At 45.0% G+C, this 24,638-nt stretch overlaps 3 protein-coding genes across 5 annotated transcripts in view; all 3 read left to right on the forward strand.

Annotated features, from left to right (window-relative positions):
- LOC109146432 overlaps positions 1-24,638 on the forward strand; it is a 1,056,471-nt gene that overhangs the window by 831,268 nt on the left and 200,565 nt on the right. The window lies entirely within an intron of this gene.
- On the forward strand, positions 5,133-9,123 carry LOC104697998 (sushi, nidogen and EGF-like domain-containing protein 1). 2 transcript variants are annotated; one of them, XM_010413115.3, is made up of 8 exons: positions 5,134-5,243; positions 5,985-6,029; positions 6,120-6,155; positions 6,449-6,579; positions 7,344-7,625; positions 7,772-7,909; positions 8,373-8,551; positions 9,003-9,123. In XM_010413115.3, the coding sequence occupies exons 2-8, from the start codon at positions 5,993-5,995 to the stop codon at positions 9,004-9,006; spliced, it is 807 nt and encodes a 268-aa protein (XP_010411417.1). In that variant the 5' UTR covers positions 5,134-5,243; positions 5,985-5,992; the 3' UTR covers positions 9,007-9,123. The 2 variants fall into 2 exon arrangements, with proteins under 2 accessions (XP_010411418.1, XP_010411417.1); XM_010413116.3 differs by lacking the exon at positions 5,985-6,029 and having other exon boundaries at positions 5,133-5,243.
- On the forward strand, positions 10,606-23,973 carry LOC104698011 (IgGFc-binding protein-like). Of its 2 annotated transcripts, XM_019294031.3 has the most exons (14): positions 10,606-10,738; positions 11,907-11,973; positions 12,883-14,136; positions 14,805-15,121; positions 15,605-15,935; positions 16,488-16,951; positions 18,364-18,925; positions 19,347-19,939; positions 20,164-20,737; positions 21,644-21,843; positions 22,269-22,649; positions 22,892-23,178; positions 23,319-23,351; positions 23,645-23,973. In XM_019294031.3, exons 2-13 carry the CDS (start codon positions 11,913-11,915, stop codon positions 23,323-23,325), a joined length of 5,031 nt encoding a protein of 1,676 aa, XP_019149576.2. In that variant the 5' UTR covers positions 10,606-10,738; positions 11,907-11,912; the 3' UTR covers positions 23,326-23,351; positions 23,645-23,973. The 2 variants fall into 2 exon arrangements, with proteins under 2 accessions (XP_019149576.2, XP_019149575.2); XM_019294030.3 differs by lacking the exon at positions 23,319-23,351.

Consider the following 24,638-nt stretch of genomic DNA (forward strand, 5'->3'; position numbering starts at 1 on the left):
TGCAGCACCCTTCTGGAAGCATTTTACTGTGCCAAAGCTGAACACTGTGTTGAACACTGGAATCTGTCAGTAAGAGTAAAGGAAGACACCAGATGTAAAAGGACTTATTATAAATGATACATGAGATATCTGTCATGTTGATTTTAAAATTAGAGCTGGTCTTTAACATTTCATAGAGGACAAAGACATGCATGCTTTTGTAACCAAATTCCTGCCACTGCAGGATAGGCAGAGTCTGGTTCTGGCAGGGGAACATTTCGTTGAGGTGGTATTTAATCATTGTCATAGGTGTTCTTGCCACTTGAGACAGCACAGAATTTTAAGTCTTTTTTCCCCTTCTCCTCTCATCATTTTCATGAACTGCCAACAGAGAACTGAGAAATTTCTCCACAAGAGGTTTTCAATGCCAGTTTTAATTAGAGCATTTGTGTTAGCAATAAACAGTCAGAAAAAAGTTCAAGGCTGAATCTACCCACTCACACAAGATCTACTCTTCTAAATCCTGTAAAACATCTGCACAAACCTTGTGAAAGCTGGCTTCCTAAATCCTGAGTTACTGAATATCAGGTTTGATTTAACTGGAGGTCTCTGTGGCCACACACTGTGGCCACTATGTAGAGTCCCTCCCTCATAAAAAAAACATGAATCTGCTTGTCCCTCTTAATTGTACACAGGTCCACTTAAAACTCAGTCCTAGTTCAAAGCCTGCTGACAGGCTGTGAGAAGCAAACCAGTAGCACAAATAATGCACAAAACAGCAACAAGAGGGTTGTGTGAGTCACAGTTAAGCAGATCTGACTGCCTGGTAGGAAGAAAAAAGGAAAAAAGAAGAAGGAGGATGTACAGTATCCCTTACCTTCCCCATCTCTTTCGTGGAGAGCACTTAAGTTCTCACCAACAAAATTTTCCAATGCAAAGCTTTTTTCTACCAGGTGTCACCAATACTTAGAATAAAAAAAAATTAGTTCTTCTGAAAATGTTATTTTTAACCCACTGTGAATCTTAAATTGTCAATGGTCAACATGATTTTTTTGATAAAATCTCTACCTGGCTGCTCTTAGGCTTCCCTGGGCTCTAGAAAGCCTGAGTGCATTGTGCAGTGTTCAATGTAATCATAAAAAGAAGCTACAGTCTGATCAAAAACAAAAATAGCTTCTCAGAATAGGTTAGCTGTGTAATTTGAGCTTCTTAGTCTCAACTGTAGCTGGAAACTGCTGTCAGCAAATAAAATTCCTTTCTAGTGCAGTGCTGGTCAACTTTCCAGAGCATGATACAGCTGTCATCTTGGCAGATTGTTAATTCATACCGCAGCACACACATGCATCCTAATACGAATATAATTCAGTCACAAAAGATGCCTGGTAAATACTTGAAATTTTTTCCTAAAATGCTGTGTTCTGTTGACAGACCAGCTTTGTTTCATGACTGGTTTGCCTATGTGATTCAGATCCAGGACTGAAATGGTTTCAGGTAAAATCACACAGGCAGGGGAAAATGGTGCCACAGCCAACATCAAGATGTGCTCAAAGCCTTCCATCTGTTCCAGGTAATGTAGAACTGAGTTCTGACTAAGGTGCTTTTGCTAAGAAAGCTGTAGTTTAAAATCTTAGAGCTTTGAAATAAAATATGTGTTAAATTTAACTGGGTTATTCTAAATTATGTCAATTTCAGTTAAAAAGAAAGATATTACTTTCTTTTAAAAATTATTCTAGGCCTTAGAAATTATTTCTTGACATAAGTAAGGGAATAAAAGTGGAATTTTTGAAATCTTATATTCTTTTTCAAATCTGAGTTTTAGCTCTAGCAAATTTTTAGCAGTAAAAAAGTACTCTTTCTCCTTTTATGGGTAGATTTTTTCTTAAATGAGCCTTTGTTAACAAAAAAGAATGCCAGTTTCGATGGAGCACACACAGAAAAGCCAATTTTAAATAGATTATTCCTTGCTTTTCTTTTTCATTTTCTGAAGTATGACAAGCCAGTTGAATCACAAATTTAATAATGTGTGCTCAGATTTTTATTGCAAAGCTGTAAATGAGCTTCTTTTTGTGTCTCCTTGCATTTGCTTCTCTTTTCCAAGGCTCATTGCAAAAAGCAACTAATGATAAATAAAACCCAAGTGTCAACCAGGGAGGTGTTCCCAGTGTCTCTTTCTCTCTATACTAATTAGGGGGCATAAGAAATTTAAGCACAGGAATTAAAAGCAAACAGAGACACCACTAGAGAGCAGATACAGGAGCTTTCACTACAAACTGGTACTGACAGATATTAATGCAATTAACTCAGTGCAACACTAAACCATCACTGACCTCCTGTTGCTGCAGAGTGGGAGCTGTGCTTCATCACTGGGGCTTACAGAGTCTTTTTAGAAAGCCTGCTGGCATCCCCAGCAGGTTTCCTGAAGGAGTCAAACAGAGATAAGCAGCATCCAGTGACCAGCCAGATAATCTGGCTCAGTGCGCCAGCCGAGAGCTTCCTCAGCAGGCAGGTGTCTGCAGCAGTGACTGATGGCATCATCCCAGCACGCTGGGGACAGCGTGTCACCCGTAACGGGGTCCAGCTGTCCTTGCCACACACTCTGGGGACCCTGATTAAAACATGCCATGCCTGCTTTCCGCTCCCGACCGAGGCTGCCCTTGGGCGGGACAGGCGATCCTTCAGGCGGCGATTTTTCCAGCTGCGTGCAGAGATCATTAGCACGGCGGGAAACGAAACACAGGAGCTGCCTCATCACATCAGATCAGTGTCTCACTAAGTCCTGCATCACAGCCCTGTGGACAGCCCTTTCCAGAGGCTTTGGGGGAAGGTGAGAGAGGCCACCCTGTTGGAATGCTGTGGAGTGAAGGTTCCAGAAGGAAAATGCAGCTGGTGTGTCACCTCCCTCCCTCCACCAGAAAAATAAAGAATTTATTGTGTTTGAGGCCACAGCTGCTGAGGAAGAAGGGAGTGAGGCTTAAATCCAGTGTTCTGGGATCAGTACCAGAGGGAAGAGGCAGGGAAGGGTGTTCTGCTTCTCTGTTGTAACTCTTGCTGGTTCCAGTTGTATGAAATTACAACAAAAACAACCTCCTCAAGACGCCAAATGCAGCAACAAATATTCACGGCACCATGTTCTAAGGCCAAGGTTTAAAACTAATGGGAATCCAAACTCCTGATTTCGGGTGTTTAAACAGACAGTTTTCCAAGCAGACAGAATTTGTGCCATTTGACTGAGCGTCCTTCAGGAGCTAAAAGTTGGATGCTCAGCAAGGAATCCATCAAGAATTTTGGGTGGCCTCAAAAGACATGACTCTCCAGACTGTGTCTTTCCCAGGCACCTGTGGCTAGGAGGCCAGCAAGGTAGTTTCTCACAGTGGACAGAAAGAAGCAACTGAATTTCAGAAGAAAACAGTTATTTTAATTCAAACTCCATATGTAAATCTCTTACCTGAGCTGAAAGTTCAGTTCAATCTAGAGAAAAGGAAAACCAGTATTTAACACTAATCAGAATCAACATGATCCATTTAGTATTCAAGTCCCAGGACAAGAAGATAGGAATGAAAATAAGCTTTAAAACCAGCATTCAGCAAGATTTCCATCAAGCACAATTTTGCAGTTCATCCCAGCAATAGCAGCGTACATGAAAGCTGTGTGTTGTGATAAAGTCTTAAATCAGGGAGGAAGAATAGAACAAACCAGTCCCAAACCCAACAAACCTCTTCATGTTGCACTAAGTTACAAAGAGCAAGAAATTTCACACCATCTTGTCACCAAACACTGAAAGCAGTGACACAAAGTGACTCCCAACATTAACCTTTCCTTGGAATTCCACTGCTTCTCCCTGCAAGGCCCTGGCAGAGTTTTTTGCCGACGTTGTTGGCTCTCTCCAACAAAGTCACACAGGATTTTATTCCTTGCAGGAATGTCCTGGGGATGTTTGCAGTGCAAGGACCGAGTGAGGTCCAGGAGTTGTGGTGAGCTTTAAACTCTGACCATTCAGACCTGGTTTGAGGGACCAGGTTTCTGACCTTGCTGGAGGGAGGAGGGTTGTGAAACTGACCCCAAAATTCTGGAGAATTTGGGAGTGGATGGGTGGATCCTGTTGCTGATGGGATCCCACAAGAAGTGTGGGACCCCTGTGGGTGAGGGGGTGAGGCACCCATGGTGACATCCCAGCTGACTCTCCTTCATGGAGCCCCTCCAAAAATCCAGTGATTTCCTCAGAATTGTTTCCCCCTTCAACCCCTGTCTGCTGTATCCAGGGAGACAGATTCAAATATGTCTGGTTTTTTCCCAAAATTAATGAGAGAAGTCCCAGCTGAGGATTCTGGAGAAGTCTGAGCTCAGCTGCTGGACAAAGGAACAACAACTTCAAAGAGCTTAAAGAAACCCATCTGGAATTGGGGGAAATAAGGTTTCTTAAAATATAAGCAAATAAAGGGGTTTTCCTTAAAAAAAAAAAAAAAGAAGAAGAAAAAAGAGAAATAATGAAGGATTTTCCTGCAAAAAATGTTTTAAAATGCCAGGTAAATAAGGAACAAGAATTTTTCCTTAAAATAAAGAGAATAAAAGGGGTTTTTTCCCTTAAAAAATCCCTAAAAATAGAGATATTAACTTTCTTCTAGGAAAAAAAAAAAAAAAAAAAAAAAAAACAACACCAAAAATGAGGGTATTTTAAAGGGGATTTTTTTTCCTCCAAAAAATAGCATTTCAGTGTATAAGGGCTTCTTTCTTCTTCCTGCAAAAAAAGGCCGAAGTATATAATAATGATTTTTCTTATCCTTCACAATAACAAAAAAAAGTCCTCAAAATCCCAAATAAAGAGGGATAATCTATTTTCTTCCTGATAGCAACAAAGGAGCTAAGGGATCTATAATTAAAAAATAAGTTTAAAAGTACTTTTTTTGTTTAAAAAAATTAAATCAGGGAGTAGAAGTTGAAAGTTTGGAAAGGGGAAAAAACCTCACATGTGTTGAGGAGGGATCCAGAGGTGTCTCCAGAACCCCAAAATTATTCAAAAAAGGGCTTCACTGTGCTTAAAAAAAAAATATATGGAGGAGCCCAAAATCCCCAACACGTGATTAAATGTCCCTCTCTAAAGAATCCAGGGAAAGCTCAGAGAGATTGGATGGGCGGAAAGTTGGCAAACTACGTGTTTCTGTAGTTTTTGTTTTGATAAAAGAAGGAGCAGGATGAGGCGAAAGCCAGCAATGTTGAGTGTTTGAGCTCATTTTCAGGCTGCAGTTCTTCGCTTCAACGTAACCCAGGTAAGGGAATTTTTATTCTGGTGGGATTTTGGTCACTTCTTGGAATACTGTCTCTTTAAAATCCTGATTTTTCATGGATTTAAGGAAGATTTGTCCCTTTAAATGACCTAAAAATACATGAAAAAATGTAACTAATCCTAAATTTATTCAGAAAAAAAGGCAAAATTCCTGAATTCGGGCATAGAGGGGGAAAAAATTCCTCAATTCATGCACACAAATAACAAAAATTTAAGATTCAAATTAAATAAAAATTAAATAAAAATCCAAATAAATAGAAGAGAAAAATAGCATTCATCTAAAAAACTCTATTGAATAAAATGTCAATGCATTTAGAATTAAAAATTAAAATGAAATTAAATAATCACTTAAATAAATTTTTGATCAAAATTCAAGCATATTAAATTAAAAATTCAAAAATTACATTTTAAAATCGGCTGAATTAAATTATATTAATGCTTAAAAATGCACTAAAATGAATTAAATTAAAAAGCCAACTTTTCAAATTCTTCAATTCTTTAAAGAAATGGTTAAAATGCCACACATACACACAGCTCCACACACAAAATTCCTGGGAAAAGTGTGTGTTTGGTGTTTTAATGTGGATTTTTTTTGCCTCTGAAACCTCATTTTACTGCACTGTCTGTTTTGGGGGAGCATTGTTGGTTTGCTTGTTTTTTGGGTATTTTTTTAGGTTTTTAGTGGGGTTTTTTTAAGTTTTCCTGGTTTTTACAATTATTTTAGGGTCGAAGATGTCACCCACTAGTGTTTTCTTCCTCCTGATTTTAGGTAAAGTTTGTTTCTGAAAAAGTGTTGTCATTTTCATCCCTGTTGGGAAAATGATTGATCGACTCATTTTCCTTCCTATTTTTCCCCCAGGCTCCATGGTGGACACCAAAACCTCATCTGAAAAAGGTGAATTTTGGGGGTTTTGCCCCAAAAAAACATTACTTCCACCTAAATCAAAATTTCTCCCACCCACATCATACCATTTTCCCACTATTCTCCCAAAATCCATGTGTTCCCCCTGTAATTCCACTGGGGTCATTCCCTTCCACCCCAGTTTCACCATGAAAACCCAGGAGAAGACACATCCATTTTTAGGTAACCAAGACCATGGGAACCACAAATTTGGTGGGTTTGGCCCCAAAATCCGTGTCATTGGGTGGGAATTTGGGGGCAGTTCCCAAATCCTGATTTTCCCACAGAGTCCCTGCTCTATCCCTATGGACCGCACCAGGGGGATAAAACTAACCCCAAACACGATGATGGGACATCCGAGGAGATCGCCCTCTCTGCTCCCTTTACCTTCTACGGCAAATCCTACCAAACTGCCTTCGTAGGTCACCTCAAGTTCCATATTTTTGGGAATTTCCTCCATTTTTCCCAGTTTTCCCTCCATTTCTACTTAATTTTTCCTCTGTGTGTGTGTGTGTGTGTGTGTCCCCAAAATCCCAAAATCAACCCTTCTTGAGTTCATAGAGGGATTTGTTCTTGGACACTGAAACATCTTCAGATGGGTGGGGGATCTTAAGGGGACTGGCGCTGTTGGGGAGGTTGGAGGGACTTGGGGGGTCCTGAGGATGGTGCGTGATGGTGTGGTCCTTTGTGGTCGTATGGCTGGTGAGTCTTGAGGCAGTTGGTTTTGGGTGGTCCCATATGGGGTGGATCCTGGGGTGTGTTGGTGGGTGTTGTGGGATCACATGGGTGGTGGGTTTTGCGAAGGTCCTGGAAGGGTGGATCTTGGGAGGGTTGGTGAGTGTTGTGGGGTCCTGTGGGTGGTGGGTCTCAGGAGGGTCCTGGGGGTTGTGGGTATTGGGGGTTCTATGGATGTTTGATGTTCATGGGGTCCCATGGGGTGGTGTGTCTTGGGAGGTTGGTTGGTTTTGAGGGGTTCTATGGGTGTTGGGGGGTCACATGGGTGGGGGTTCCCATGGTTTGTGGGTCTTGGGGGAGTCCTGTGGGTGATGGATCTTGGGGAGCTGGTAGGTGTTGGGGAGTCCCTATGGGTGGTGGTTCTTGGGGTGCTTGGAGGGTCCATCTCAAGGACTCCACAGCACAAGTCAAGGTGTTGCACCCACCCGCTCCTGGTGTCACCTCCAGGTGAACAACAATGGGGTGATCTCCTTCGATGAGCCCGTCAGACAATACACCCCAGACCCCTTCCCTCTGGCGGATGGGCGCCCTTTCGTAGCTCCCTACTGGGGGGACGTGGACAATGTGCTGGGTGGGGACATCTTCTACCGCCAGACCACTGACCCGACGCTGCTGGCAGACATCAGCCAGGATATCACCCAGTACTTCCCCAAAAGCCCCTTCACTGCCACCTGGGCCTTGGTGGCCACCTGGGACCATGTGGCCTACTATGGCTCCACCTCACAAAAGGTGAGGTCCATGGTCCAGGGGGCATGAAGGTCACTGCTTGGCTCTTGTTGACCCACTTGGTGGCCTTGGTGACCCACTTATTTAGACCTCCATGACCTATTCTTGACTCCCATGACCCATCCTTGACTCCATGACCTTTTCCGTAGGGCAACACCTTCCAGGCTGTGCTGACGAGTGACTCCAAGATGTTCTACATCATCCTCAACTACTGGGACATCCAGTGGACCACAGGGGCAGCAAGTGACGGGGATGCTGAAACAGGACTCGGGGGGACCCCAGCACATGTAGGCGGGGAGGGTGGAGGAGGACGGGGAGGAGGTTGTCCCATTCCATTTTCTGAGGATGACGATGATGAAGGTCAGGGATTGGCCCATCCCATTTCCTGGGGATGATGATGATCATGGTCATGATGAAGGTCCAGGAAGGGCCCACAACATTTTTGGGGAGGTCAAGTTGTCCTTTCCCATCTTCTGGAGATGATGATGATGATGATGAAGGTAAGAGGTTGGCCCATCCCAGCTATTGGAGACAGTAATGATAATAGTGATAATTATGATGATGATGATGATGAAGACAGGAGATTGGCCACCCTTCTTCTGGAGATCATGATCATGATAGTGAAAGTCATGGATTGGTCCATATCATTTCTGGAAGACACCAAATATGTTCACATCCTAACATCACTTGGGGGGCACACCACCCCTTTGGGTAGGGTTGGCCCATGTAGATTCTCCCCCAATTTTCCAGGCGGGATTCAACAGCGGTGATGACACCAATTTCTACAACATTCCCGGATCCCAAACTGATGCCATCATCAACATTACCACCACCTCCAATGTCAAGGTCCCAGGACGCTGGGTCTTTCGAGTGGACGACTTCCAGGTGACAGGTGTGGACCCCGCCAAGCTGAACAATGACTGCTGGTTGTAAGTTGTGCTTTTAGGGGAGAAAATTTGGAATTTTGAGGAAAGGGGGAAATCTGTCAGGGTGGAAAATTGGAAATGTTAAGGAAAACTGGGAATTTGGGGAGTAAATTCAGGGGTGAGGGGGGAAAAGTGGGGATTTGGGGGGATAATTTGTGATTGTGGGAGGGTTGTTGTGAATTTAGGGGAAGACGGGATTTCTTTTGTAAAATTGGGTATTTGGGGGGAACAGTAGGAATCTTGGTTAGTATATTGAGAATTTTGAGGCAAATTAGGAATTTGAGAATGGGAATTTTAGGAACAATTGGGAGTTTGTTGGGGAATGGTGGGGATTTTCTGAGATAATTTGTGAGGAAAATTTGGATTTTTTGGGGCAATATTGGGATTTTTTGAGGATATTGGGGATTTGGGCAGAAAGGGGTTCTTCCTCTTGGGCTGCTGCTGTCTCTTCTAGGTGAATCGAGGGGAGTGGGGCAGAGGGACATCAGTACTGCCACCGTTGTCACCGAGGAAGTTACTGCGAAGGTCAAAGTTATGTCAACTTCTACCAGAGTAATAAAATTGCAGCCAAGACATTGCGGTGTCCATATCCTTGTCATTGTCATGGTACCTCTGGTGATGTTATCACACTCATCTCACCGTCACTGTCAGTGTTCCAACAGTTACAGGAGGTCTGAGGGGTTTTGGGGTGAAATGTGACTGAATTCATCCAATTTTGCCTTTTTGGGTGTTAATTTCTGGGCTCTTTCACAGTATGAAGTTACATGCACATGGCACCCGTGTGCACAACAGACACAACCCACAAATATAATTTGGCACACATCCACCCCCCCTAAAATATTACATCTAAAACACGCTCGGGCATCACAAGACACAACTTTACCCCTCCCCACCCTTGACCCCTACTCACAGAATGACAGGATCATTAAGGCTGGATGAGAACTCCAAGATCCTCAAATCCAACCTCTGACTGAACACTCCATGTCAAACAGACCACAGCACTGACTGCCACATCCAGATGTTTCTTGAACACTCCAGGGATGGCAACTCTACCACATCCCTGGGCAGACCATTTCAGTGCCCAATCACACTTTCTGTGAAGAAATTCCTCCTGATGTCCAGCCTGAACCTCTCCTGGCGCAGCTTGAGACCATTTCCTCTTGTCTTGCTGCTGATTGCCTGGGACAAAAGATTCATTCCCACCTGCCTACAACCTCCTTTCCAGGTAGCTGTAGAGAGTGATAAAGTCATCCATAATCATCCTTTTCTCCAGGCTGAGCTCCCCCCAACTCCCTCAGCTGCTCCTAGTGATCCAGACTCTTCCCCAGCTCTGTTCCTTTCTCTGGCCATGCTCCAGACATTGAGTGGCTGGTGCCACTCAATGTCCTTTTTGTCATGAGGGGCCCAGAGCTGCCCCCAGGATTCAAGGTGTGGCCTCAGGAGTGCCAGCACCGTCCAGAGGGACGGTCACTGCCCTGGTCCTGCTGCCACACCCTGGCTGGGACAGCCCAGGTGCCATTGGCCTTCTTGGCCACCTGGGAACACCTGGGCTCATGTTCAGCTGCTGTCACCAGCATCCCCAGGGCCTTTCCCAATGAGCAGCTTCCCAACCACTGTGGCCCAGCCTGGAGCTGCAGGGGGTTGTTGTGACCCAAGGGCAGGACCTGGCACTTCCCCTTGTTTCACCTCATGACATTGGCCACCCATTGATCCCATCAATTCCTCAACCCACAAAATGCAATTTTTTAAAAATCCCTCCCTCGCCCTCCCTTATTTCCCTTTTCCCTCCTTTTTTACCCCAATAACACCCTCTATTTCTCAAAAAAATACAATTTTTTACTCCCTCACCTTCTTGTTACTGCAGAATAATTTAAACCTCATTGGGCAGAAAAACCTCGATATCTGGTAATGCCAAATTTTTACATTAGTTTTAGAAAAAACCACCCTGTTTTTCTCTCTGTTTTCACCTTTTCTGGCCAAAAATTATCTCACGTCATTGGGTGGGGTTGTCCCCTGGGGATGCCTGGATTAGTCATTTTCTTTCCCCTTTTTCTGCCAAAATTATAAAATAATTGAGGGAGGAGCCAGATCTGCTGTCCTGGGATTGTGTTTTCTTCACAGATTTGGGGATAAAACGGAGCTCTTTGGGGATACGGACCTAAGCTGGGGATCAAACAGGGCCGAAGGCAGGTAAGGGCAAAAGTCTATCTGATAAATGATAATTTTTTTTGCAGGAAAGACTCCAAAGTGGGAAAATCTACCTGAAAACTCCTCAAACTCCCCCTCCTCTCCCCTCCCCCACCCACCCCAGCCCTGGGTCTGGTCCTGGGAGCATTGGGATTGGAAGGTTTGTGAAGGGATTCTGGGGAGAAAAAGGCAGGATAGGGGAATGGAACGGAACAAGGGGGGGTGAGGGGAGGAAGGAAAGGAAGAAGAGAGAAGAAAAGTTAAAAATAAGGAGGAAAGGGAAATTGGGGAAAGAAGAGAGGAGAAAAAATAGGGGAAAGGGATAAAAGGGAAAAAAATGAGGAAAAAAAAAGGTGAGGAAATGAAAACTAGGGAAAGAAGGGAGGAAATAGGGGGAAATACCAGAAAGGGGAAAAAGAGTGAGACAAGGGAGAAAGAGGGAGGAAAAGGAAGCCAGGGAGGAAGGAAAAAAGAAAAATGCAGAAAGTGGAGGAAAAAAAGGGATAAGGGGATGAAAGGATAAAAAGGAAGGAGATTTTACAAGTGGAAGAAAAGGAAAAAAAGGGGAGGTAAGGAGTAAAAAGGGGGAAAAGGGGTAGAAAAGGGAAAAAAGATGAAGAAATGAAAAAGCCAAAAGGAGATTTGGATGGAAAAAGGGGATTTAGGGAAAAGAGGAGAAAATGGAAAAATTAAGCAAAAGAAAGAAGAGAATGGGTAAAACAAGGGGAAAAGAGGAAATTACAAAAACATAGAAAGAGAAAAAAAGGAAAAGGGAGGAAGGGGGAAAGAAAAAAAGAGGGAAAGGGAAAGGAGATGCAAAGGTACCTTGGCTGGTGGGGGAAATGATGAGGACAGGAGGTTGCCCACTCTTCTTCAGGAGATGATGAAAATGCCCCCCAAAAGCCAATTTAGGGGTCAAGTACACTAAAATTCAGATTTTTGAGTAAGTGCAATTAAAATAGTGAATTTGAGGACAGCTTGAGTGAGAAGAACAGATATTGGGGACACATTTGATAAACCATTGATTTTTGGGATGAGTGCAAGGCTGAAACCCACATATTTTTGGGATTTGTGTAAATTATATGTCAAGAAATGAGTGAATTTTGGGAAAATTCTAGTGAGATTTCAAAAAATATGAGGATTTGACTGTTTTCTTACCTTTTGCACCCAGAGCATCATGGACAGCACCCTGGGAAAAGCTGATGTACTGAGATGGTTCTGGATTGTTATGTTCTGGGGTAAGTTGAAACAGGGTGAGGAAATGCCCTAAAAGCTCTAAAATTCCCCTGAAATCATGAGTTTCCTCAAAATAAGGGTTTTCTAGCCCAAAACAAGGATTTCCCAGCCCAAAAGCTCCATCTTTTGCCCAGGGAATTAACTGGGATTTCATCAAATTCACGATTGTTCAAATGGTTTGTTTCTGTGAATGATGATACAACAGATTATTCTAATTCATTAAATATTTGTTCAGATCAAAGGACTTTACTCTCCCAACTGGAGAATGAGCGTATGAAAAATTCATCAAATCACTGATCAAATTAACACTCCATCAAATCAGTGATCTAACAAATTAAAAGTCCATAAAATCAATCAAGTACAACAAATCCATAACCTATTAAATCAATAATCCATCAGATCAATGCTAATTTAAATATTTTTCTCCAAAATAATATCCCATCAAATCAAATCGATAGTCCGTAAAATTAATAAACTGGCAAATCAAAATCAATGATCCACGAAATTAACACTCCATCAAATCAATAGTCTGCCCACTAAAAAGTCCATTAATTTATTAATCCATTGACTCAAAAGTCCATTGGCTCAATAATCTATTGAATCAATAATACATGAAATCAATGTTCCATCAAATTAATGGTCTAGCAAATGAAATCAAAGGTCTATCAGATTGAAAGTCCATCAAACCAATAATTTATCTAATCATTGAGCCATCAATTTAATAATCAATTGAATCGATAATCCATCAAATTGATCAAGTTGTTGAATCAGTAGTCCACAAAATCAATAATCTATCAATCAGTGATCCATGAAATCAATTGTCCATCAAACCAGTAATCCATCAAATCAATCAAATCTCCATCAAATCAATAATATATCAAATTAGCCACTCCTCTCCTTCTCCCCCCCAGCTCTCCTCCATGCTCCCAGCATCACCTCTGAGATGTCACCACCTCACCTGGGTGATGAGTTCCTGGTGGCCTTCCTGCAGAATGGTGACCAACGTACCCTTCGTAGCGACTTCCGCCTCCTCCTTCTCACTGGGCCCTCCCCGTCCACCACTGCCACCATCTCCATGAAGAGACCTGGATTACGGATGACGGTGCAGGCAGCTGCCAACCAACCAGTCCTGGTGAAGATCCCACCCCAAGCAGAGATGATGGGAAGCCAAATTTTTGAAAATGCCGTGGTGGTGAAGACCACTGCTGCCGTCACCGCAGTGATGGTCAATGACAAACCCACAGCAGCTGACTCTGCTGTCATTATCCCAGTCCACAGGTGGGGGACGGAATACCACGTGGTCACTCCCAACCCCGGCCCCACCCGCTATGCCCAGTTTGTGGTGGCTGCTTGGGATCAACCCACCACAGTCAACATTCATCTCAACACTGACGTCACCTTCCGTGGACGGCTGCACCGACGTGGCTCCACCCTCACCATCCCGCTGGAGCCATTCCAAGCAGCGCAGATCCAGAGTGCAGCCGATCTTTCCGGAACACGGGTGGTGGCACAGAGGCCCGTGGCCATCTTCAGCGGTCTCACCTGTGTGGGCAGGTTGAGCCGCTGTGATCATGTCGTGGAACAGCTCCACCCGATCAGCCAATGGGGAAAATCCTTCCTTGTGCCACCAGTGCCCTTCCAGGGCCAATCCAACCTTGTCTACATCACTGCTGCCCAACCAACACGTGTCACGGGTCATGGTGAGGTCACTGAGACCACGCGAGAGATACAACCCAACCATGCACTGCTCTATGGCACCCAATCCCCGCTGGGCTTGTTCCTCACTTCTGAAGCTGGTGTCCAGGTTTTTCTGTTGGGCAGTGGCAGCAATAGCGGTGCAGTGACCTTTGAGCCATTTTTTGTCAACATCCCAGACATCACCGGTTACTGCAACTCCTACAGTGTCGTTGCACTGGAGGGGTATGACAACCGCATCCTGCTGGTGGCCAAGACAGCAGAAACTTCTGGAATACTGCTGAACCAGAGGCCGTTAGGGAGTGTGGCGTGGGAGCCGATCCCTGGGACAGAATATTCATGGATTGGGATAAATTTAGGAAGCGGATTTGGAATCCATCGTGTGGCGCATGAGACAGCGGCATTTGGGGTGTGGAATGTCGGGATGGGAGAGGGGAAGCGCTATGGAGCGGAGGGAGCTTGTGACAGTGGTGAGTGGAGTGACTTTGATATGAATAAATGATCTAGAATTATAGAGATATCAATAACAGATAGTTATAATAATTAAATACATGTAATCATCCAAATGACAAAAATCAATTAAATAAAAAATAATAGTACTACATAATAATATTATATTTTAGTAATATATATTATATGATACTATATAATATTATATAATATAATAGTAACATTTTAAGAAAATACTAATGTACAAACATATAGGAATAATAGTAAAAAACTAAATGTAATGTATTAAATAAATAAATAAGAATCAATGGAGAAATACATAGATAATACATAAAAATCGCTATCTAAAATATAAACATATAATAAATATAAATATCTAAATATTGGAGATAAATGTATATAAAATAACATGTCTGTGATAAATTTATATTTATACATTATTTAGAATTGTATACATTTATTATATTTTGAATAATTCTGTATGATAGAAATACATAAGCAATACGTGGATAAATAATTCTTATCTAAACAAATATAGAAATAATATATAGATACTTAAAAATAATACAGAAAAACATAAGTGTAATTACAAATCAGACATAAAAAAATTCAAAATATATAAACATAGACATATCAATAATATAATCAATTAATATAATTTAATCCCCTGTCACTAATAAACCCACAGACCCCTGCCAGCAGGTGCATTGCCGCCCCAAGGAGAGCTGTCACCTGGACAAGGGTGCGCCCACCTGCCGCCACGACTACCTGGGCACCTGCACAGGCTCCCCATCCCTGCAGTACCACACCTTTGATGGAGCATCTGTGTCCACCCGTGGTGGATGCAAGTACACCCTGGCCAGGTATTGTGGGAACGACCCTACCCTGCAGTACTTCGCCGTGGAGGAGCAACGGAGCCAGGATCGCTCCGAGGATCCATTGGCCAATGTCTACATCTATGCCTACAATGTCTCCATCCGTGCTGGTGAGGACAGGGCCATCCAGGTGAGTTTCCCCAGGTATTGGATCTATTGTTCCCAATAAAACCATTTGTTCCAAGTGGATTAAAATTTATGGGTGAGTTTGACCTTCAAAAAATGAGGAAAAACACCAAAAAAGGTGGAAGAGGATAAATCATTGCAGTGTTGATATTGGCATTAAAAAGGAAGTAGAAGTGCCACACCTATGGAATTTGGGGAATTTTTTCCATTCCCAATCAATTTTCCAGGTGGGATGTGATTTCTTCCAAACTTGGTCTCTGTACAAACAAAATTAGCTCAGAAGATAGAGAAAATGGTTCCAATTCGGGGTTTGAGCTTTTCTTGGTGTGAATGTCCAGGAATTAGGGCAAAAATTCTGATTTGTAATGCAAACTGATCATTCACAAAATAATTTCTCCCTCTGTTTGTATCTATGTGGTTTTTATGTCGTTGGAAACCACCTGCTGAGTTTTAACCCTCCTCCTCCACATCCTCCCCTCCCCACAAGGTTAACAACAAACCCACTGATCTTCCAGCCAGCCTGGAAGAGGGAAAAATCCAGATTTTCCAGAATGATGGTCGGACCATCCTCCAGACAGATTTTGGGCTGCAGGTGACCTATGATGAGGACCAGGTTATCATGGTGGCAGTGCCTAGCAGCTATTTTGGGGCCAGCTGTGGCCTCTGTGGCAACTTCAATGAGGATACAGATGATGAAGCAATGGTTCCCAATGGTATTCCTGGTGAAGGTGGTGAGGATTGGGCAGAAAGTTGGAGAGATCCCTCATGCCAGGAAGATTGTGGAGGCCAGGAGACTGCACAGGGCACAGAGGGCTGTGGTGAGTTCATGGGGGGAATCTGCAAGGGTCTTGGGGTAGGGAGAAAATACTCAGCTGTGGGTATTGGCCTATAGCAATGGTTGTAGGCATCAACACAATCAATGTGTCTTTTCACCCCGAAACATCCCAAAATCCACCTATCTACTTGATCTGACCCCAGGTGTCCATAACACATGGAATTATACCAGCATTTTCCTGGAGGCTATCCCTTCTTGGTGTCTCATGGACTCCACAAACCTTGTAGGTATCAACATAACGAATGGGGAAGGAACCACCCCAAAATCTACCTGATCTCACTCCAGCTCCCCAAAACCGAGGGAATTATGCTGAGATTTTTCCTGAGGGCTGTCCCTGTGGGGTGTCCAGTTTGTTTTAGGTGTCAATGTAACCAACACCTCCCTTACAGGGAAGGCTTGCATTAGTTGGTTCTCCCTAAAACACTCCTAACCTCCCTGATTTGACTTCAGGTGTCCACAACACATGGAATTGCACTAGGGCTTTCCTGAGGACCATCCCTGTATGGTGTCTCACAGACTCTTAAATCCCTTGTAGGCATCAAGGCAACCAAAAACCCCAGCACCACTGCCTCTTCTTGTTTCCACAACAATCGCTCCTACAAGCTCCATGAGGAATTTTGGGAAGATGGGAGCTGCCGGAAGCGGTGTCGGTGTGAGGGTTCAGGGACAGTGACTTGTAAGCCAGGGGGATGTAGATCCCATGAGAAGTGTGTCATGGTTAATGGCATCGCCAAGTGTACACCCAACAAGCACTACACCTGCATCGGGACGGGTGACCCACACTACACCACATTTGATGGGGTGAGGTTTGACTTCCAAGGCTCCTGCATCTACCAGTTTGCCGCCCTCTGCACCCCCAAGCCCACACTGGTGCCCTTCAATGTCACCGTGGAAAACAACCACCGCGGCAGCCGTGCTGTGTCCTTCACCAAGACCGTCAACCTGGAGGTCTATGGGAGTGTCATCAGCATGAGCCAGGAGCACCCACGAAAGGTCAAGGTGGGCAACCACTCAAGGAATACTTTTCACCCCCAAATTCCCTCAAAAAATCCTTTTCATCACCAAATTCCCTCATATTCCCCTTTTTTTCTGTTCTAATTATCTTTCTCCCACCAAAGTCTTTATTTTTCCCCCTGAAGTATCCTTTTTTATGCCAAATTCTCCATTTTCCCCCAGATTCCCCCTTTTTTCACCCAAATCCCCCTTTTTTTCCCCCAAATCCCCTTTATCTCCCCAAATGCCTTTTTTTACCACGTATTCCTTTTTACTCCTCTACTCCCCCCTTTCCCCCCAAATTGCTCGTTTCCCCCCAATTTCCCCTTTTCCCCCAAAATTCCCCAATTTGCCCCTCAAATTGTTCTTTTTTCCTGCAAAATCCCCTTCTCATGAAAATATTTCCTTTTCTCCCCTAAAATTCCTCTTCATTTGTCCATAAATTCTCCCCTTTTCTGCCTAAGTACTCTTCTTTTCACTCAAATCCCCCTTTTATCTCTCAAATACTACTCTTCCCCCCAAAATCACCTCTTTCCCCACAAAATCCTAATTCCCCCAATCCTCTTAGTTCCCCCAAATCATGTATTTTCCCTGAAATTCCCCCACTTTTTCCCAACAAATCTGCCTTTCCCCTCTAAATCCAACTTTTTCTTTCAAATTCCCTCTTTTTCTGCCAAATTCCTATTTTTCCCCAGACTCCCCCTTTTCCCCCAAAAATTCTCCTTTTTTCTTAAATACCATTTTTCCCCCAAATTCCCATTTTTTGGTCAAATTCCCGTTTTTTTTCTTCCCAGCTTCCTCCTTTACCCTCCAAATGACCCCTTTTCCCCCAAATTTCCATTTTTTCCCTCAAAATACCCTTTTTTACCCCAAATTTCCCTTTTTATGCTCAAATTTTCCCTTTTGTCCCCAGTTCCCATTTCTTCCTCAAAAATCTTTCTTTTTCAAATCATCCCTTTCCCCCCAAATTTAACTGTTTTCCCACAAATTCCCCCTTCTTTCCCAAATTCCCCATTTTTTCCACAAAAATCCCCAATACCCCAGATTCTCCTTTTTTTCCCTGAAAACCCCCACTCTTCCCCCCAAATTACCTTTTTACCACTAAACTCCAAATTTAACCCCAAATAATAGTAAGTATATAGTATATTAAAAACAAATTAAAATATAAAAATAATTCCAATAAAAATGCAAAAATAAATAAATAAGAATGAAAAGAATAAAGATAAAAATGAAAGCAAATAAAAAGTCAATAAGAAGAAATAAATGTAAAAAGAAAAAGATAGAATTAAAAATATAAAGTAAATAAAAATAAAATTGTAATATAAACAGAAATACAATAACCAAATAAAACTACCAAACTATGATTTCAAACCTCTTCCTTCCTGTCTCCACCCCTTGTCTCCCTCCCGCTCCTGCAGGTGGATGGCGCCTTTGTGTCCCTCCCCTTCACCCATCCCCACTTTTCCGTGTTCTACCGTGGTGTCCATGGCTTTGTCACCACTGACTTCGGTGTCACTGTCACCTTTGACTGGTACAGCTACGCCCGTGTTATCCTCCCCACCACCTACTCTGGTGCCGTCTGCGGTCTCTGTGGCAATGCCAATGGTGACCCTGATGATGACTTTGTCACCCCCGGTGGCCACCGCGCCTCCGATGAGACCCATCTGGGTGACAGCTGGAAGGTTGGGGATGTCCCCGGGTGCTCAGCTGGTTGTGGCACAGAGTGCCCAGTGTGTGATGCAGTGCAGGTGCAGCCATACCGTGGAGACAGGTACTGTGGGGTGATCTCCCGAGCAGGGGGACCCTTCCAGGAATGTCACCGTGTCATCAACCCGGAGCCGTTCCTGCAGGACTGTGCCTTCGATGCCTGTCACTACAAGGGACACCGTGACACTGTGTGTCAGGGTGTCTCTGCCTATGTCACCGCATGCCAGAGTCAAGGGGTGAATGTGGGGATGTGGAGGACAGCAGAGTTCTGCGGTGAGTGTGGGTGGGATGGGGGAAAATGGGGCCCTCCCTCCCTTCCTCCCTTCCTCCCTTCCTCCCTTCCTCCCTCCCTCCCTTCCTTCCTTCCTCCCTCCCTCCCTCCTTCCCTTCCTTCCTTCCTCCCTTCCTTCCTTCCTTCCTTCCTTCCTTCCTTCCTTCCTTCCTTCCTTCCTCCCTCCCTCCCTTCCTTCCTCCCTCCCTCCCTTCCTCCCTTCCTCCCTTCCTCCCTTCCTCTCTCCCTTCCTCCCTTCTTCCTTACCTCCCTTCCTCCCTCCCTTGTTCCCCTTTCCCTTCCTCCCTCCGTCTTCATGCCCTCCCTTCCTCCATCCCTCCTTTCTTCCTACCTTCCTTGAGGGACTCCCCTTCCCTTCGGATATTCCCCTCACTCCCTCTTTTCTTCTGTTTTTTTCCCCAGCTCTTTCCTGCCCCCCTCACTCCCACTATGAGCTCTGTGGGAGCCCCTGCCAGCCCACCTGCCACACCCCCTCCGTCCCCTCTTCCTGTTCCACATCTCCTTGCTCCGAGGGCTGTTTCTGCAACACCGGTTATGTCCTCAGCGGCTCCGACTGTGTCCCCCACTCCGAGTGTGGCTGTGAGTACCTTGGTCACTACTATCAGAAGGACACTGAGTTTTACCCCACATGCCGGGAACGCTGCCACTGCAGGACCAACGGCACAGTGACTTGCCAGGAGGCCTTCTGTGGTGCCCACGAGGAGTGCCGGGTGGAAGATGGCGTGTTGGGATGTCACCCCACCGGTTATGGCCGGTTGGTTGTGTCGGGCGACCCCCACTATGTCACCTTTGATGGACGCACATTTAATATCCCGGGATCCTGCACCTACATCCTGGCACGGGTGTGCGAGCCGGCACGACGATTGGTCAACTTCACGGTGTTGGTGGAGCATGAGGCAGGCAGTCACGGTGACCCAGTGCTGATGAAGAGGGTGGTGGTATCCATCCATGGGTACACCGTCACCATGGAGCGGGAACGGAGGTGGGAGGTGACGGTAAGTCTGGAGACCCCCACAGTGATGTGGGGGTGATGATGAAGAGGGTGGTGGTGTCCATCCGTGGGTACAGTGTCAACTGCGGAGGGGATCCAGTGATTCCCATGGTAATGCTATGATTATAAGGAGGGTGGGTGTTTCCCTCCACATCTACACTGTCACCATGGAGTGGGTGTGGTGACTCTATACTGCGTGTTACACGTGTCACCCTGTCCCCATTCCAGGTGGACTCGGAGCGGTACACCCTCCCACTGGTGACAGAGAACAAGAACCTCCGCATTGGCCAAGAGGGGAATAACATCATCCTCCACACTGCCGCAGGAGTCCGCATTCTGTACAACACAGTCACCTTCCTCCTCATCACTGTCCCCGACGTCTACCGTGGCCGGCTGTGCGGCTTGGGCGGTGACTATGACGGGGACCCCAGTGACGACTTCCGGCTGCCCAACGGGGTGCTGGCAGGAACCACTCAGGAATTTGTCACCTCCTGGAAGGTTCCAGAGAAGGACAGAGCATGCACTGATGGCTGTGACAATGGCGTGTGCAGCAGGTGTGATGTTGCCAGTGAGGTGACATATGGCAGGAACGGATCCTGTGGCATCATCCGTGACGCAGAAGGGCCGTTCCGGGGGTGCCACCCACGTGTCAGCCCTGTGGAGTATTTCACTCACTGCGTTCATGACGTCTGTGCTGCCAGAGGGGACCACACTGCCTTGTGCCATGCGCTACAGGCGTACACCGCCGCTTGCCAGGCCGCTGGTGCTACAGTTGAAGCGTGGAGGACAAAGGACTTCTGCCGTAAGCCAGGAAGAAGTTCCTCACTCTGGGTCCTGTTTCCCTCAAAAGCCATATTTTCTCCTAGAAAAAAACCCCTAAAAATTTGGGAAAAAAAATCCCTCAAGACTGGGAAAATTAGTTTTTGAGAGAACTTCCCCCAGCTGAGGAAAATTTTTCTCATTTTAGAAAATGTTCCCTCAAATTTTGAAAAAGTTCCCCCGAGTTTCAAAAAAATCTTCGTGTTTTGCAAAAATTCCTTCAAATTTTAGGAAAAGTCATCCAATATTAAAAAAACCTTTAAAAAGTGAAAAAAATTTCAGATATCAAAAAAGCCTTCGATTTTTGAAAGAATTCACTCAAATTTTAGAAAAATTCCCCTCTGTTTTGAAAAAAACATCCTCCCATTACTCAAAAATTCCTTTAAAATTTGGAAGTTCTCCCTCAACTTTGATTAAAACCTTCCAATTGTGAAAAAAGCCTCAAAATCTGAAAAAATTGCTCACCATTTTGAAAAATAATCAAATTTTGAAAAATTGCTTCCAACTTTGAACTTCTTTCCTCTAATTTCGTAAAACACCTTTCCGTTTTGAAAAAAATTTGCAGAAAGACTTCCAATTTTGGGAAAAAAGCTCAAATTTCATGAAAAAAAAACCCAACATTTTTGAAGAAACTACCCAATTTTGGTAAAATGAATAACATTTTACTGAAAACACTCCACTATGGAGGAATAATGCCAATTAGGAATGGTGACCTCAAACTTAAAAAAACCACAACCCAATTTTGAGAAGAAAAAAAACCCAGTTTTTATGAAAATGCCAAAACTAATAACTAATAAACTAAAACAAATAAAAGCCTCCCATTTTGAAAAATAATCCCTCACAACTGTGGAATTGTCCCAACAATGCTGTTTTTTCCCTTTTTCCCCAGCACTGTCCTGCCCCCCAAACAGCCACTACGAGCTCTGCACTCGCACCTGTGACCTCACCTGTGCTGCTCTTGTGGGCCCTGCCCCCTGCACCTGGGGGTGCTTTGAGGGGTGTCAGTGTGACGAGGGGTTTGTCTTCGATGGGGACACCTGCGTGTCACCCGAGCGCTGCGGCTGCCTCCACAGGGGACGCTACCTCAAGGTAAGGTGACTGGGCAGGTGACATCTGAGGCTTGGGACTGGTGGACTTATTTTGCTGGGAATCAGGTTGGGGGTTGGGCTGCCCCATCTAGAAAGTCCCAGAGGGTTTGGGGGGGAAAAAAAGGGCAATTAACAGCAAAAAGGACAATCAGCAGGGAAAAAAAAGGGCAATTAGCAAGGGACTAGCCTGGAAAAGTGAATTAATAATTAATGAGGGAAAAGGAACAATTAATGGTGAAAAAGGACAAATAACAGGAAAAATTTGTGATTAGCAGGGAAAAAGTTACCATGAACTGGTTGAGTTGCCCAAAGTCCCCCAAATCCACCTGAATTTCTCACTCTCTAGGATTTTCCCCCTTGGAAGTTGGGAAATTCCCCCAAAATTTGGGAGATGGGGCTTTAAAACCTGCGTTATTTCCTGTTCCAGCAGGTGAGATTGTCACCTTCAACAACTGCTCCAAGGAATGCCACTGTCACCCATCACGGGGACTGGTGTGCCGGGACACACAGTGTCCCCAGGACCAGGTGTGTGTCACCCGTGATGGGGCACAGGTGTGTGCCAGGAGTGAAGGGCACTGCCGGGTCATGCCTGGAGCCACCTTGACCACCTTTGATGGCATCATCGGGCCCCTGTTGGCCAGTGGCACCTACAAGGTGTCAGCCCTCTGCGATGAGGAGGCGCCAGATTGGTTCAAGGTGGTGATGGAGGTCAGCAACTGTCGTGACACAAATGTCCCTGCGGCCACAGCTGCCATCGTCTTCGTCCGTGAGGGCGTTGTCAGCGTCAACAGCAACATGGAGGTGTGGGTGAGTGGGGCAGGTGAGGGGGTTTTGGGTGGTTTATGTCAATCTAGAGAGATTTGGGCAAAAATCTCTCTAGATTTTGCCTGGTAGTGAGCTACTTTGTCTGATGTGGAGCGAATTTGCTCCATAATGAGCCATTTTTGCAAAAAAAAGAGTGATTTTGGCTCTAGCCAAGCTAGAGCCCTTTGCTCTAGAACAAATGGGTTTTTTATCATGTGTCTCGTAATTTTCTGTAATTTTCCCAGGTCAATGGCCTCTTCACCCAGCCCCCCACCACCATCTCTGACTCTGTCACTGTGACATCGTCCCATGGGAATGTCACAATCACCCACCGCTCTGGGATGTCCGTCATCATCACCCAGGACGGGGAGGCAACCATCACTGTGACCTCAGGCCTGGCCTCCCGTCTCTGTGCCCCCTGTGGGAATTTCAACGGAAACCCCAGAGATGACTTGAAGCTTCCGGATGGACGTGATGCCCGGAGTGTTGGAGAAGTGGTGGACATGTGGAAATCCCGGGATTTTGCTGGATGGTGAGTGATTCCTAATTTACTTACCCCCAAATCCAAGAAAATTTTGTTTTTCCAGACAGATATTTGGCAATAATATCAGTGGGGGAGGGGCTGGGCAGATCATGGAAGGAATTTTCCAGTTTCTTTGGTTTCATCCGCAGCGACTGAGGCAGGATCCTGTGGGAACGATCCGGGTAAGCGACTGCTTTGCCAAAAAATGAGTCATCTTTCATTATAAGGGGCCTTTTTTTGCCCAATAATGAGACATTTTTCTCAACAATGAGCCATTCTGCATAGTAAATACCATTTTTTCCCCAAAATTGGCCATTTTCCCCAAAATCAGGCCATTACGCATAATGCTGACCCACTTTTGCGTAAAAATGACCCATTATTTGCATATTAACAATCCACTTTGCTTAATACTTCCCCATATTTGCCCAAAACGGACCCATTTCTGCCCAAAATGATGCATTTCTCTTTCTTCCAGCCACATCTCCCACCAGATCCGTCAAGAAGTTGATGCTCCTGTATATCCCGTCTCGTAGGTGGATCCACCTCAAACTCCCCCAAATGTGGGAAAATTCTGGATTTTGCCTCAAATCCATGAAATTTTCCTGGATTTTTCCCAAATGGATTAACTCTGTGTGGATCCTAATGCCCTGATGTCCCATCCACCCCCTAGAATCCAACAATATATCAAATTCAGCTCAAAAAGATCCAAACCCCAATGTTTTTTCCCATATAAAAATGATCTTGCCAAGGGCTAGTTTTGATACAATGGCCTCTTCATATCAATAAACGCTTCTAAAGGCTTTTTGGGGGTGTGAATTTGCGGTTTATTTGCTGATTTGTAAATTGGGGGGTCATTATCCCAAAGGGTAGGGATATCTTACCCCTAAATGCGGGTCAATGTGGCCCCCAAGTGTGGGGCACTGGGACCCCTCTGTGGGGCATTGCAGCTCCAGAGTATGTGGCCTCCTGACCCCAAAGTCCAGGACACTGTGACCCCTAAATTGTAACACCATGACCCCCAAGTGTGACACATCACAAACCCAAGCGTGCGGTGTTTTGACTGCAAATTTTGGGGCCATGAAACCAAAAATTGTGTAGCACTGTGACCCCTAAGTGTGGTATGTTTGACCCCAAAGTGTGGTGTAATGTGATTCCAAAGAGTGGTACACTATGACACCTAAGTGTGGGGTGATATGGTCCCCAAGTGTTTTTACCCCAAAATGTGGGGCATTGTGACCCCAAAACGTGGGTCACTGTGACCCCCAGGTGTGAGATATTGAGGCCCCCATATGTGAGTCACTGTGACCCCAAAGTGTGGGGTGTTTGACCTCAAAGTGTGGCACACCGTGACCCCAAAGTATGGCACACTGTGACCCCCAAGTGTGAGGTATCTTGACAGCAAATGTGACCCAAGAGCGTGTGGCACTATGACCTCAAAGTGTAGGGCATTCTGACCCCAAAATATGTGG

Source organism: Corvus cornix, chromosome Z (genome assembly GCF_000738735.6).
Source record: "Corvus cornix cornix isolate S_Up_H32 chromosome Z, ASM73873v5, whole genome shotgun sequence".
In the NCBI taxonomy this organism is placed as follows: domain Eukaryota; kingdom Metazoa; phylum Chordata; class Aves; order Passeriformes; family Corvidae; genus Corvus; species Corvus cornix.